The 13,057-nt window shown below is 47.2% G+C and overlaps 1 protein-coding gene across 3 annotated transcripts in view; it reads left to right on the forward strand.

Annotated features, from left to right (window-relative positions):
- The first annotated feature begins 4,301 nt into the window (after positions 1 to 4,301).
- PHF12 (PHD finger protein 12) overlaps positions 4,302 to 13,057 on the forward strand; it is a 42,679-nt gene continuing 33,923 nt past the window's right edge. For 2 of the 3 annotated variants that reach the window (XM_008147829.3, XM_028154941.2), the window contains exons 1-2: positions 4,302 to 4,892; positions 5,536 to 5,717. In XM_008147829.3, the coding sequence (XP_008146051.1) occupies positions 4,827 to 4,892; positions 5,536 to 5,717 (248 nt within the window). In that variant the 5' untranslated portion in view covers positions 4,302 to 4,826. Of the gene's footprint in view, positions 4,893 to 5,415; positions 5,718 to 13,057 lie in introns of those variants that run through there. The other variant, XM_054709171.1, reaches the window with a different exon arrangement.

Raw genomic sequence — 13,057 nt, forward strand, 5'->3', positions numbered from 1 at the left:
CTTCCTTGGGTCCAAGTCAGGGGGCATCTGCCTCTGGGCAGAACACAACTGGAGCATATGCATCAAGAACCAGCATTTCGCCTGACCCTCCTTCACGCCCTGCACCTCAAGCCTGGAATTCAGAGGCAGAATGGAAGCGCCTTTCTCCATGTGACCACCATCCAGCCCTGGCATATAGCACTGTGCAGCAGCGTTAATGTGATGATGGCAGAAACTGTGCCAGGGTGCTCCTCACAGGGCCATCACCAGTGGCCAAAACTGCTCTCAATAGTGACCTCTGGGTGGTCCCGGCCCATGCCAACGTCAGCCCCTTGAGAAAGCCTCTAGTCCTTCTCTAAAGCCCCAGGAATGGACAGTTCTGCCCCTGTCCCTTCCCAGTGGAGGCAACAATTCTAGGGGATCGTGCGGGGTTTAGAGACCTTACTCAAGCTAAGGTTGGGGTTCCCTAGGTACTCATGCTCCACACCAAAGCAGGAAGCCCCCCTGCTCCCCTACCCTGAGGAGAGAAAGACCTCCTCCTGATTGCCAGTCTGGCTGTTAAAACATCCCCTTTCCCACTAATCCCTTCTCTAACTCCAACCACTTGCCAGACTCCCCTCCTGGCCACTGTTTTGGGATAAGGGGAGTGGGCAGGCATAATCTGGAGAGGTGTAGAAGTCTAAGGGTCGAGGAATTTGGCATGGAGCAGGGGGTCAGAGAGACCCAGGAGCTGGTTATAGGCCACTTTGTATATGTAATGTATCATATGCAGTCTGGCCTCCAGCCAGAGAATAATCTATTTCTGTTGTTTCCTTATTAAAATGGTGTTTTGGAAAAAAACAAAAAACAAGCAATGACCAGGTGGATGGTGCTTTTTTGAAGGGAAAGGAGGTGGGAGATAAATGGGATATGGATTTCAGGACCATAAGGCATGCTGGACACATCAACTAATAATCCTGGCTGATGTGGTTCAGTGGTTACACATCAACCTCTAAACCTGGAGGTCACGGTTCAATTCCCAGTTGGGGCACGTGCCCAGATTGCGGGCTCAATCCCTTGTGTGGGGTGTGCAGGAGACAATAATTCTCTCTCGTCGTTGGTGTTTCTCCCTCTCTCTTCCTCTCTGAAATCAATATACATATTGACAGTTATAGGTGCTACAGAGTTCACTGTCCCAACAAGGTCAGTGCAATAGATGGCAGTGAAATGTGAAGTCCAAGCGTGAGAGTCCAGGAACCCAACTGTTCATCCACCTCAAAGCCTCATTTCCCCCTCTCTTCCAGGTCTAGAACTACAGGGTAGCAAACTCTCAAGCCCCTTCTCAATGTCACTGTATTGCTGACAAGGCCCAGGAAGCCTGACACATACATCTCTTCTTCCTCTTCTTTCTCAGCTAGCAAGACTTAGGAAATTGGAATAGGAACCAGAGACAACTCCTAAACATGAGGCTTTACTCTGCCTTGGCCTCAGAAAAGATCCAGGCTGTCAGGAGCAGGGACAATGCAGCTTAGAGGTTTGGCTCCTACTTTAGCAAAAGCCCCGACTCCAGAAAGTGGCTGGGTGGGATCTGCTTAAGTTAGCCAAGTTTGGTCCCTTCCAGCCCCGTGCCCATTACCTGTGGCCCCAAGCACCTCCTGAAATGAAAGTGTTTGCCCAGCCTTGATCCACAGCACGCACATTCATGCTTCGAGTGTGTTCTGCATGGCTGCCTCCAGAATAAGAGCAAAAAACAAGCAACAGGGAATTAGGGGAACTCAGAAGCCAAAAGACAAATCTCTGAAGGAAAGAACAACAGCAACCAGCACCTTCTGCTTCTACAGTCTTCCAACAGAGAAGTCTTAACCACTCATGGCTGACCACCTCTTGGCTCTAGCACAGGCCACCTTGAAGAAGGGAGTAGCTGTCCAGGCAGAGTGCAGTGCCTAGATTAGCCACAAGAGGTCACTTCTGAAGGTATCTGTATCCCACCTGCTCTCTCTCCCCTCAATCCTCCTTGAATAACCAGGGCTGGAGCTCTCCAAGGTGGCACCAACTCCTGGCCGGGCTGGGCTGACCTCATCCCCTCCAAGTTCAAAGAAGGTGTGTGTCCCTAGCCAGTGTTGCTCATTGGTTAGAGCGTCCGCCTGCGCACTGAAGGGGCATGGGTTCTATTCCCAGTCAAGGGCACCTACATGGGTTGCAGGTTTGATTCCCTGCATGCAGGAAGCAACCAAGCAATGTGTCTCTCTCACATCAATGTTTTTCTCTCTCTCCCGCTCCTCCCGCCCTTCTTCCCACTCTCTCTAAAAATCAATGGGAAAAATATACTCGGGTGAGGATTAACAAAAAAGTAGGAGGAGGAAGAAGAGGAGGTGGAGGAGTGTGGAGTGATTAGTTCTCCTGGCACTTGTCAACAGAGCCAAGTATTATTTCCCTCATTAGCTCACAGCCTGTTCCAATTCTCAACTGCAAATGATGGTGTTGATCAAAGTAAAGCTTTGCCTATTGGACTTGTGCCAGTGGCTTACTTATCTGCCCCATAATGCCTTCAAGCTGACACAGCAACACAACTAGGCCCTGAGCAGTAGGAAGGAATCCAGTAAGAGAGCATATGAGGCTCCAACTTCTGAGGGCATGAAATATATCCCCAGAAAAGACGAAGTCTGGCCACTTCCATACATCTAACTCAGCCCTCCTCTCTCTGAGGGCCACATCTCTGGCCCATAGCCACTATAATTTGTTTGCTGAGGTTGGTAGAGAGCAATGATAAAGCCCGTGACCTTATAATTCTTCCCAGGCACCAAGAGGATCATCAGAAACCAAAGACCACACACTGACATACCAACCCATCTAACTCATCCTCCTTACTATCCTAAAAGAAGGAACAGCAGCAACTCCTCATAGGCAGTGTCCTGGCCTGGGAATCAAGAAAGCTGTGTCATTCCTAGGTCTTCCATAAACTGAACTAAGCAAATCACTACTCCCTTCTGTACATCTGGAAATTAGGGGATTAATACAGATGGTCTTTAAGCCCTTTAAGCTTCTGGCAATGGTAAGTATACCTCGGCAGTGAGCAGTCACAGCGACCTGGGGACAGTGCCATCTAAACTCCTAGTGTCAAACACAATGATGCCACTCCCTTATTCGCCGCTTCATCTACAGTCGGCAGGATAACTGGCGATCTCTGAAAGAAATACCAGGGGGAGGGGAGGGCACCGGAGAGGTAACATGAAGCCCTTTTCACAGAACTCGAAATGAGGCCTTCAAACTACAAATACCCCAGCATACAGAACTGCAGCTCCCAAAAGCAGCCCTTCCTAGAAGGCAAATCACTCTTCCCCGAGTCCATCCTACTGTACAGTGCATCGCACGCACACAGAACTACGGCTCCCACAATCCACCAGAGCCATCGCGAACCTTTCTCCCAGGATGCAATGCGCTCCCGTTAGCCTTTTAGACCCCTTGCGCATTGCAAACTGGGAGCTGAAGTCCACTGTAGGCAGGTAGCTGGGCGTTGTCAACATCATAAACTCTTGGCTTTTGGCTTCCTCTAGAAGAGCATTTCTCAGGGACAGTGATCAAAAGAGGGTACTAACAGGCATGCGAAATTCTCCATGGTGTCATCACTACGCAAGGCAGAGATGCTGAGACTAAAATTAACTGTGGGGAACGGGAGGGAAGTGGTAACAGGAGCCATCCAACCCGACACCAAAAGCATCGTTTTCCATCGCGATGGCTTTTCTTTTCTCTTTAAAAATATGGCGCCTGGTCCAGCCACACCTGACGCTGGAACCAAACAGTCCAGCGCAACATCCCTAGGAATACTGCTGTCACCAACAGCCTACCAGCTCCAGCCAACACCACACCTCATTCTTCCTGTTCATGCCTGAGGTTTCCAAGGACATGATAGTCTATATCCCATTACCAAAATGGCGAAAGGAGAAGCATTCTTGTTAGGGCCTGCAGGTGACAATACGCCTGCGTGAGAGCTGGCTGTGTTGTTGTAGGCGGGAGAGGAACAGCCTCAACACGCCTGCGCAGGAACAGAGTATTCTTGGTCCATATACAAACCCCAATGGATGAAGAGTACTCATGTTTCTGCGGCTGCGCTGTGACCCGTACGCGCTCTCCCAGGCGCCTGCGCGATACCTCAGGACCCGCCCTTTTATCTCAGTGCGCTGGCGCAGAGAAAAAAAGCCAGGGTTTCGGCGCTTCAGAAGAATGCCAGCGCGGCTGCGCGCTGGGGGGTACCCCCTCATTGCGGCTGCGCCGGAGCCCGGCCGCCGGCTGTCACTGCGGTTGCGCGCGGCGAGCAGCGATCCCCGGGCGCCTGCGCGGGTGGCTTTGCGGGCGCTCGCGGTAAGTTTGCGCCAAGTGCGCGGCAGCCGGGACGCAGACGGCGGCGGCGGCGAGAGGCGGAGCCCGGGGACCACCCCTCATCACCCTCCCCGCAGTCACCTCACGTACCACAACCTCACCTAACCTCTCACCCCCCCTCCGATCCCCCAACCCCGGGATGGCAGCGCCCGCCAGCCTTCCCTGCCGGACCAGCGGTCGCCAGCGCCGGCTCTAGCTTGTGGGACTAGGCCCCACCGAGGCCTGACCCCCGGAGCCGGGACCCACCGTGCAGTCAGCCACTGGGCCGGGGCTGAGGGGCCGCTCCCCCCTCACGGCCCGTAGGGAGGACGCTGCCATCCCGGGGACTGGGGGCCGGGGGGTGGGGGGGAGCCAGGGCGAGGAAGTCGGGACCTGTGTTGAGAAAAAAGAAGGGGACCGGGGTCAGGAGCGCCCCCTCCTCCCGCTTCCCCCCTCCCCCCGGGGTTGGGGGGGGGCCCGAGCAGAAAGCGCCCAGCCCGGGAGGTGGATGAATGTGGGAGAAAATGGAGACCAAGACGATCGTGTACGACTTGGACACGTCAGGGGGGCTGATGGAGGTAAGAGTAGCCCTCCTCATCCCCTTCCCCCCAGCGCCGGGAGGGAACCTCCGCCCTCCGCCCCACAAAGCAGTCCTCAGCTCGCAGCGCAAGTGGGCCGGGGGAGGAGGGGTGTTCTTTCCACCCAGACTCTCCCATCTTTGCAATTTGAGGGGGCCAAGCTCAGCCTCCGAGGGCGTTTGCAGCAGTTTCACCACCCGCCGCCCTCGATTTGCTCTCCCGAGGCACCAACCCACTCCATCTCGTTGCACCGGCGGGCTTCCCCACCCCCTTCTTGTCGGCCCCTTTGTGCTTCCCCCAGCACGTCCGGGTACCCGGCTTCAGGCCTCTCCAGAGCCTAGCTTGGAGTCCCCCACTGTCCATACAAGGAAGTGGCGAGCTGGGAACCGCGCACCCTCTCCCCATCCCCCTACCCTGATTCTCCCCATTTGGAAGAAGCTGTTCTCGTTGTTGTGCTGCAGGAACACGGTTAGGGTGGGCTCCCCCTGGTTCCGGGGCCTGAGAGGTTCTGGGAGCAGCCTGGATGGGAGGAAGAAGGACAAAAGGGGGGAGAGGGGTGGGTGACGGAGAAGCCGCGCCGGAGGGGCGACGGACAGCCCAGGAGCTCCGAGTGTGCACACACGCCGTTTGTATGTGTGTGCAGCAAATCCAAGCTCTGCTGGCACCCCCCAAGACGGACGAGGCAGAAAAGCGGAGTCGGAAGCCTGAGAAGGAACCCCGGAGAAGCGGCAGGGCCACCAACCACGACAGCTGCGATAGCTGCAAAGAAGGTGGTGATCTCCTGTGCTGTGACCATTGCCCTGCCGCCTTCCACCTTCAGTGCTGGTAAGGTCTGCGGACACCTTTGGAGCCCCGTGGTGGACCCTTGTTGGCACATTCCTTCACCCGGCCTACCCCTGCCTGCCAAATAACGGGCGCTTGCAGCCGCTAGATGACTTTCTTTCGCCGCTGGGGCGAGCGCCTCCTGGCCCCAGGTGTATGCGGGGCTCTGGCCGTTTGGGGGGAGGCGGGGGGAGGAGCAGCGATGGGTCCGGACCCCGAGATGGGGTTTGGGAGAAGAAAGGAGAACCCCATCTGAGACTGCAAGTCGCTAGGGAGCCGGGACTGATCCTGCCGGGCACGGCTGGCCGTGGCTGGGAGGAAGGGGAGGAGCTCTGGGCCCTGTGCCGCTCGCTTGCCCGCGCGCCCGCCGCCCTCGGGCTCGGGCCAGGCCGGGCTCTCCTCGGGGTGGGTGTGCGGAACCCTCGTCCGCCAGAGCTGCCCAGGTCCAGACCCCGGGACCCGGCGTCCGGGCGTTTGCGGCTGTAGAAGAAATCATGGAGGGTGTCTTGAGTCCGCCTCTTCTCTGTCTCTCTGTTTACAATATGGCGACCTGTCTTTAAATTATATTTTTATTCTCAGCGCCATTTTGGCTGCATATATGATTCGCAAACGCCTCCCGGGGAACAGTGGGGTTAGCCCCTGAGTCCTTTCTGCGGAACCTCCTCGGAGGCCGAGGCTGGGATCTCACCGCTTTGGTCCCTTTTCTCTGCTGCCGCTTGCCCCCTGTTGCCTCTCGGAGCTGCCTCCTTCTTCCCCGCCCCGTGCTGCCGCCTCTTAGGAAATCGGGCCCTGTTAGACAATTAAAATTGCCCTTGGGCGCCGATTTCACTTATCCGCTCTGGATCGGCGAGCCCTTCACTGCAAAATTATTTGCTGCTGGGGCTGGATTGTTTGCGGTGGCTCCGCAAGGACATTTTTAAGGAGCGGAGAGATAGAAAGCTGTGCGCTTTTTTTACACCACCACCCCCTTACTGAACTCGAGGGGAGGGGAGAGACCAGGAGAAGAGAGGGAGGGACCTGGGTTGATGGCCCGATGCTGGATCCTCCTCAGCAGCTCAGCCCTGAACAATCAGGCCAAGAAGAGTTTATACTCCAGCTTCTGCCTGGAGAAATCACCTCTGCCCTCCACAAAAAAATCCCATATTTGCTCAGGAAACCCAGATTGGGTCTCATTCTGTTTTTCAGCAACAGCTGACTGAATCGGGTGATTGTGGAAGGAGACAGGCTGCAGAGAGAGGGGGAAGGAGAGGGGCTGTTTGTTCCCACCCGTTTTTTCATGTTGTCTTGTTTAGCCCTGTTTAAAAAAAAAAAAATTTAATGAGGTTTTCCTTAAGTACTGTACACCGTTCCATTCAAATTCCATCTCTCAGTTTGTGGAATCGCACCTATTGTATACTTACACTAATTGCAGGTTTTGGAACACCTATTAAACAGATGATTGATACTGGGCAAATTAAGTCTGTGGTCAGAAGTTATGTAGGAAGCTCCAGTTACCATTCCCAAGATACTTTTGTCCAGGAGGGCACCCCATCTTAGCTTGTAATGTTGCAGAAACAAAAATGATTATCCTGAAGGAAGCTTTGCTGCTAGCTTTAAATTTTTTATTATGAAATGACTAATACCAGTAGGAAGGGTCTGTGGGTTTTATCCTTTTATCCTATAAGTTGTAATTCACCTGGAGGAAAAAAATCTCTGCAAGTTTCCTGTTCTGTTCTTGCGAATAGAAACAATTTGTACCTAAATAAGTTGAGTTTCTTACAAGTTATTCCCAGTTGCTTATATTTTTTTTATTGTGCTTACATGATACATACACCAGGACTGAATTGTAGATTGCTTGATTTTAAATATGGCTTAATGTCTTTACTTAAGTTCTTAAAGTTAGTGTTAACCATATTGAGGGAAATTTGATAAGCTCTTTATTGTTTTTAGTCTCATTTGTTTAATAAAACTGAAATTGTTTATTAGAAACTTCAGGCGTGGAAGAGTGTACTGTTTTGCCGGACATTGGACTTTTTAAACTCTAAAATCTAACCTCTGAATCTTTTAATAAGATGAGTCTAAGTCTTGTCAAGTTGTACAATTAACAGTTTCCGCTTTAGCTGGGAGGAGATGGGGAAGGACTTTTTTTTAGCTGTTGGTGAGATTCAGGCTTGCCCAGACTGTGCATTTCATTGAATACTTTTTATAAGGCCATGAATGGGAACTGGTAATCAGAGATTTGAGAATCCTAGTAAATGAGGCAGGGCATGTTTCACATCTCCAGTTCCCCCTTTGAAGATGCCGGTACTGAATGTACCATTAACTTATCTTGAGTTATTATATAAATCACAAAACATTCTAGATAATGGTACAAAAGCAGGAAGCCTTCTTTTAAGTGTGGCTTATCCCATTTTCCTGCCTCCTACCCTAGGCTCTTTCCAGCACAAGTGAAGTACTTCATTAGCCATCTCAACCAAAGTGGCTAGGTCAAGCAATTAATGGTCTCATTCCTGAGTGTGCTCTCAACGTGTCCCATTGCTTTTTTGTACCATGTGGGAATGAGGTTAGAAGATATGGTTATATTTTCTCTTGCTTCCCTTTTTAACTAGCTAAGACTGGGTTATTTAGATAAACATAGGGTGATAATTTTCCTTATGTACAGAATGTACAAGAGTGAAGATGGAGTTTTGCAAACCCTGTAGGTCATAACTGCAGTGCTGCTGTGGGTCTCCATTCAAAGCTCTGAGACAAGTCCTTTTTCAGTCTCCAGTGTGCCTTGCCAGCTTGCCTCACCGTGAACCGGATCTAGTAAAATGTTCCAGAAGTGATTCTAGGCAAACTTTACCTCCTGGGTTTAGTGACAGCCACAACCACCAGGGATTTTTCTAAGATAAACTACTGGAGGAAATGACTGGTCAAATAAGCTGTTTTAATTGTCTTGTCTTGTCTCAGGGTCAGAGCTTTATATGAAGAACAGTCCTTTTCCCAATTAGACTGGGAGTCCTATTTTTTGGTTTTCTGTAATGATCTGGGTGAGGAAATGAATTTTCCTGTACTCAGTACCATTAACTCACTAAAGAATTAAACTTGAGGAGCTAATGATGTTTTCATATTTGTTTAAGTGATAGTGTAATCATTTTATCCAAGTTTAACTGGTTATCAATTATTCAGAGTGGTAGCAGGGGTTACTAAACCTGCCCCTGGAGAATTGGAAAGAGATATGTTTTTAAGTGTTCCCTGGTGAGCCTGACCTTTATTATAATTGTCATGCCATAAGTTGAGCCTTCTGAAAATACTGATCTTCGTGGACTGGTTCCTAAAACATCAGTGAAAAAAATATTAGAATAACTGATGGAGCTCTATTTGCCACTGACCCATCTTTCTGTTTGAGATGGATAGAATTATTCTTACTGATAAAGTGAGTAACACAGGGCATTGATAATGAGGCTGACTAGAAACTGGATGGTTTCCTCTGGTTTCTTTCTCATGGCATTTTGCTCCAGACTGAGGGACCAAAATGGTCTGATTAAGAAGTGCATCTACCTCAGCAGACCTCAGCATGGTTGCTTCCCGTCAGACAGATTTCTGTAGCATTTGCCTCCGCATGTTATATTTGGAATTGTTGGCCGCTTTCCTCTCTCTGGTGTTGGCAGCAAGATCCAAAATGAGGTTTTCGAAGAATGAGAGTAAAAAGGTCTCTGTGCACAGGCAAAACTAAGCTCAGCTTGGAGTTTTGCATATTTAATTTTCAGTGAGTCATAACAAAAAAGGTTTCGCACATAAAGTAGAAAACTGCCTTACAGAAAATATTTGCCACGTGAACTTTTAAGGAGGTGGTTTTTCTGATTTTGTTGTATTTAGCGCCTCATTAGAATAGTGTCAGGCAAGAGATTAGTTAAAATACATTTATGTTAACATTATCTTATGAATCTGTTGTTTCTGACATCGTAAGTGCTTAGAAGCCTGGCACTGAAGAATTGGAGGTGACAGCATCAGGACTGCCTCCCCTTACCCTGCCCCCTCAGTAGTAAAATGATTGAACAATAAACCTAATTTGGTTTTATGTGTATTTTATGTGTTTACTTTTGCATTTGCTAAGTTGCATTGGAAGCTGGGTTTGTAGTATTGTTAAGTGGCCCGCTCAAACAGGGAGGGTCCATTGCCAATCAACTTCAACTCAATATCACATGTATGCTTTGTAAACCTATGGTGGGGCTCAGGGACTAATTCTTGTTACATGAGTGCTTTAATCCAAGGATAAAGGATAACCACTGTTTAAAAATATAAGAATAATATTTGGTATGAGTTGTTTGCTCACAAAATGTTTGTGACCCAGATGGCTTTCGTTGAGAAAGGAAGCATGGGAAGTATTAAAAGTGGGAAAGAAGGTAATACTCCTCAATCATGTGTAAAGATATGTTTTACGTACAGCCTTTATTTTTAATATGGAGATGGATTTGTGTTTATTTTAACTTAAGTATGTCTCCAAAAGAATTTGTTGAAAGCCAGATCATAAAATTGGGCCCTGGCCGGGTAGCTCAGATCTGGAAATAACTCCAGATCAATGTTAGAGCGTTGTCCCCAATATGCCAAGATTGCAGGTTTGATCTTCAGTGAAGGCAAATACAAGAAGCAACTAATGAATGCATAAATAAGTGGAACAACAAATCGATGTCTCTCTCCTTCTCTCTCTTAGTCTCTCTCAAATCAATAAATAAAAAATTTAAAAATAAAGTAAAATAAAAAATTATTTGATTTGGACTGAAAAGGGATTCAAATAGTCTTGTGTTCAGTGAAACAATGGTTTTTATTAAGCTCTGAATGAAATTGCAAGTGATACTCAAAAGGGCTCAGTGGGTTTTCAAGGTTCATCCTTGTAGGATTTATCAGTACTTTCTATGGCTGAATACTATTCCATGTGTGGATATAATACATTTTATTTATTCATTCATTAGTTGGTGGAAATTTGGGTTGTTTCTACTTTTTGCTATCATGAATAATGATGCTATAAAACATTCATGTGCACATTTTTTGTGTGAACATCTGCTTTCATTTCTCTTAGGTGTATATTCAGGAGTGGAATTGCTAAGTCACTCTTATGTTTAACCTTTGAAGAACTGCCAGACTATTCTTCAAAGTGGTTGCACCATTTTACATTCCCACCAGCACTGTATGAGGGTCCCAGTTTCTCCACATCTTTTCCAACCCTTGTTATTATCTGTCTTCCAGTGGGTAAAGCCATCCAGTGGGTACAAAGTGCTATGTCATTGAGATTGAGATTTGCATTTTCCTGCTGGCTAATGAGATTGAACATCTTTTCATGTGCTTATTGGCCATTTGTATATTTTCTTGGAGAAATGTCTATTCAGATCCTTTGTCCAAGTTTAATTGGGTTGGTTTTTTTATTATTGAGTTGTAAGTTTTTTTTATATGTTCTAGATATCAGTCCCTTTTCAGATACACGATTTGCAAGTATTTTCTCCAAATTTATGGGTTGTCTTTTTATTTTTCAACTTTTGAGTCTTACCGAGAAAAAGATGGTAGATTTAATTACACGTTAATGTCTATACCTATATAATCTATGTAATGACAGTGAGTAAAGGGTTTCTTCTGTGAACTGCAGTCAAGATGGCGTGTCTCAGTGGAGAGAACCTTACAATGTGCTTTGGTGTGTTGCTGCTTCAACTTTTCTGAGTGACCCTTCTCAACAAAGAAGTCTAAGGCTGGAAGTTAACCTAGAGGAAATATAAAAAAATCCACCACCTGCCTTAAGCAGGATGCCCACCCAGCACCCACCAGACACAATAGAAAATTTCTGTATGTACACACTTCTCATACTTGGGGGCTCCCACTTTAAGGAGGAAGATTTTAATTGCCTCAGTTTGATTGGTAACAGCTTTGAGGTGGAAATAACTCCAGATCAATTAATGAGCTGTCTTTTGAACCAGTTAACAAGGACAAAAAGATTTTTGTACACTGGAGAACTCACCTGTTTATATATGTCTTTATGTAAGCCCAGGTAGCAATAAATAGAGAATATTTGCCTGCAGGTTTTATATAACTTGTAAAAAGAAACAGTCTGCTTTGATGTTCCCAAGAGGATTTTTTTGCTACCTAGAAACGCAGGTGTCCTGCTAATTAACAGAAATGGGTACATCTTTTCTTCTACAAGTGACAGGGCAATAGAATATAGATGAAGCTGAATGTTGTTTGCTTTTGGTTATAGGTAAGAATGTTGAAATCCATCTCTGAACTTGCACATATACAACAATTCCTTGGGTGTGTAGTTAAGCAGGTCACCCTAGTAGAATATTCTGGTTGGGATTATTATGATAATGCAGCACAAGCTCCTGGAAATGCGTTATTTTAAGGTACCAGAGTTTTAAGTCAGAGCAGGGCGGGGAAAAGTTTGTTTTCCCACCTCCACTGTGCTTTTCCTTTTCTTAGAGTCCCCAGTGAGTACAACATGGCCAGCTGCATTGCCGTTGAATGAGTGACACTTATAAGAGCACCTCTGCATAATGCTGTCCTCCCAAGAGATAGGACAAGAGTACAGCTGTCCCCCTGCCAGTTTCCTGAAAGAGGAGGACATTGTATTCAGTGCAAGTCCTAGACCAAATTTCAGAAAGGCACTTTGGTATTGCGGATTTGTCACCATGCCCAGGACGCATGCACAGGTCACTGGCTGACTGCTTTTCCCATGACTCGAGAACAGTTAAGAATAAGGTGACTTCTTTTTCTGCTTACCTCTTATGGATATCAAAATCCTTATCTTTTAAGCCTAAGGTTATTTCTAAATCTAGGTCTCAGCAAATAAGAATAAAGATGAAGTTTTAGCTGGCACATTTGTGTAGGAGGCAAAAGACACTGAAGGAAACAATGGACACTGATAAAAGGAGAAATCATTGATTTTTACCCATCAGCAAAGAGAAACTTGGCTACTATATAGAGCTGTTGGTGAATCACACTAAGCAAATACCAAGTACACCTTGCAGATTGATAAAATTATCTAAGTAATAAACACTCAACTCATTCAAAGAGCTCCTTTCCCTTTTGCAGTTGTGTACTAAATGCTCACTAAACTACAGTTTCTGGCTTACAATGGTCAACTTATGATTGTTGTTTACTTTATATAGTGCAAAAGTACATTCAGTAGAAAGCAGCTAGGCTAAGCTATGGTTAGGTTTATTAAATGCATTTTTGACTTATAATAGCTTCAACTTAAAATGGGTTTATTGGGATTTAACCCCATCATTAAGTCAAGGAGCATCTGTACTTGAAAGCCAGAGGCTAACCCATTTCCTCTGCTCACCGGTGCATAATACCTAATGGTATTATAAATGAGAATGTGCAAAGATAAACAC

This window comes from Eptesicus fuscus, chromosome 20 (genome assembly GCF_027574615.1).
Source record: "Eptesicus fuscus isolate TK198812 chromosome 20, DD_ASM_mEF_20220401, whole genome shotgun sequence".
Lineage (NCBI taxonomy): Eukaryota > Metazoa > Chordata > Mammalia > Chiroptera > Vespertilionidae > Eptesicus > Eptesicus fuscus.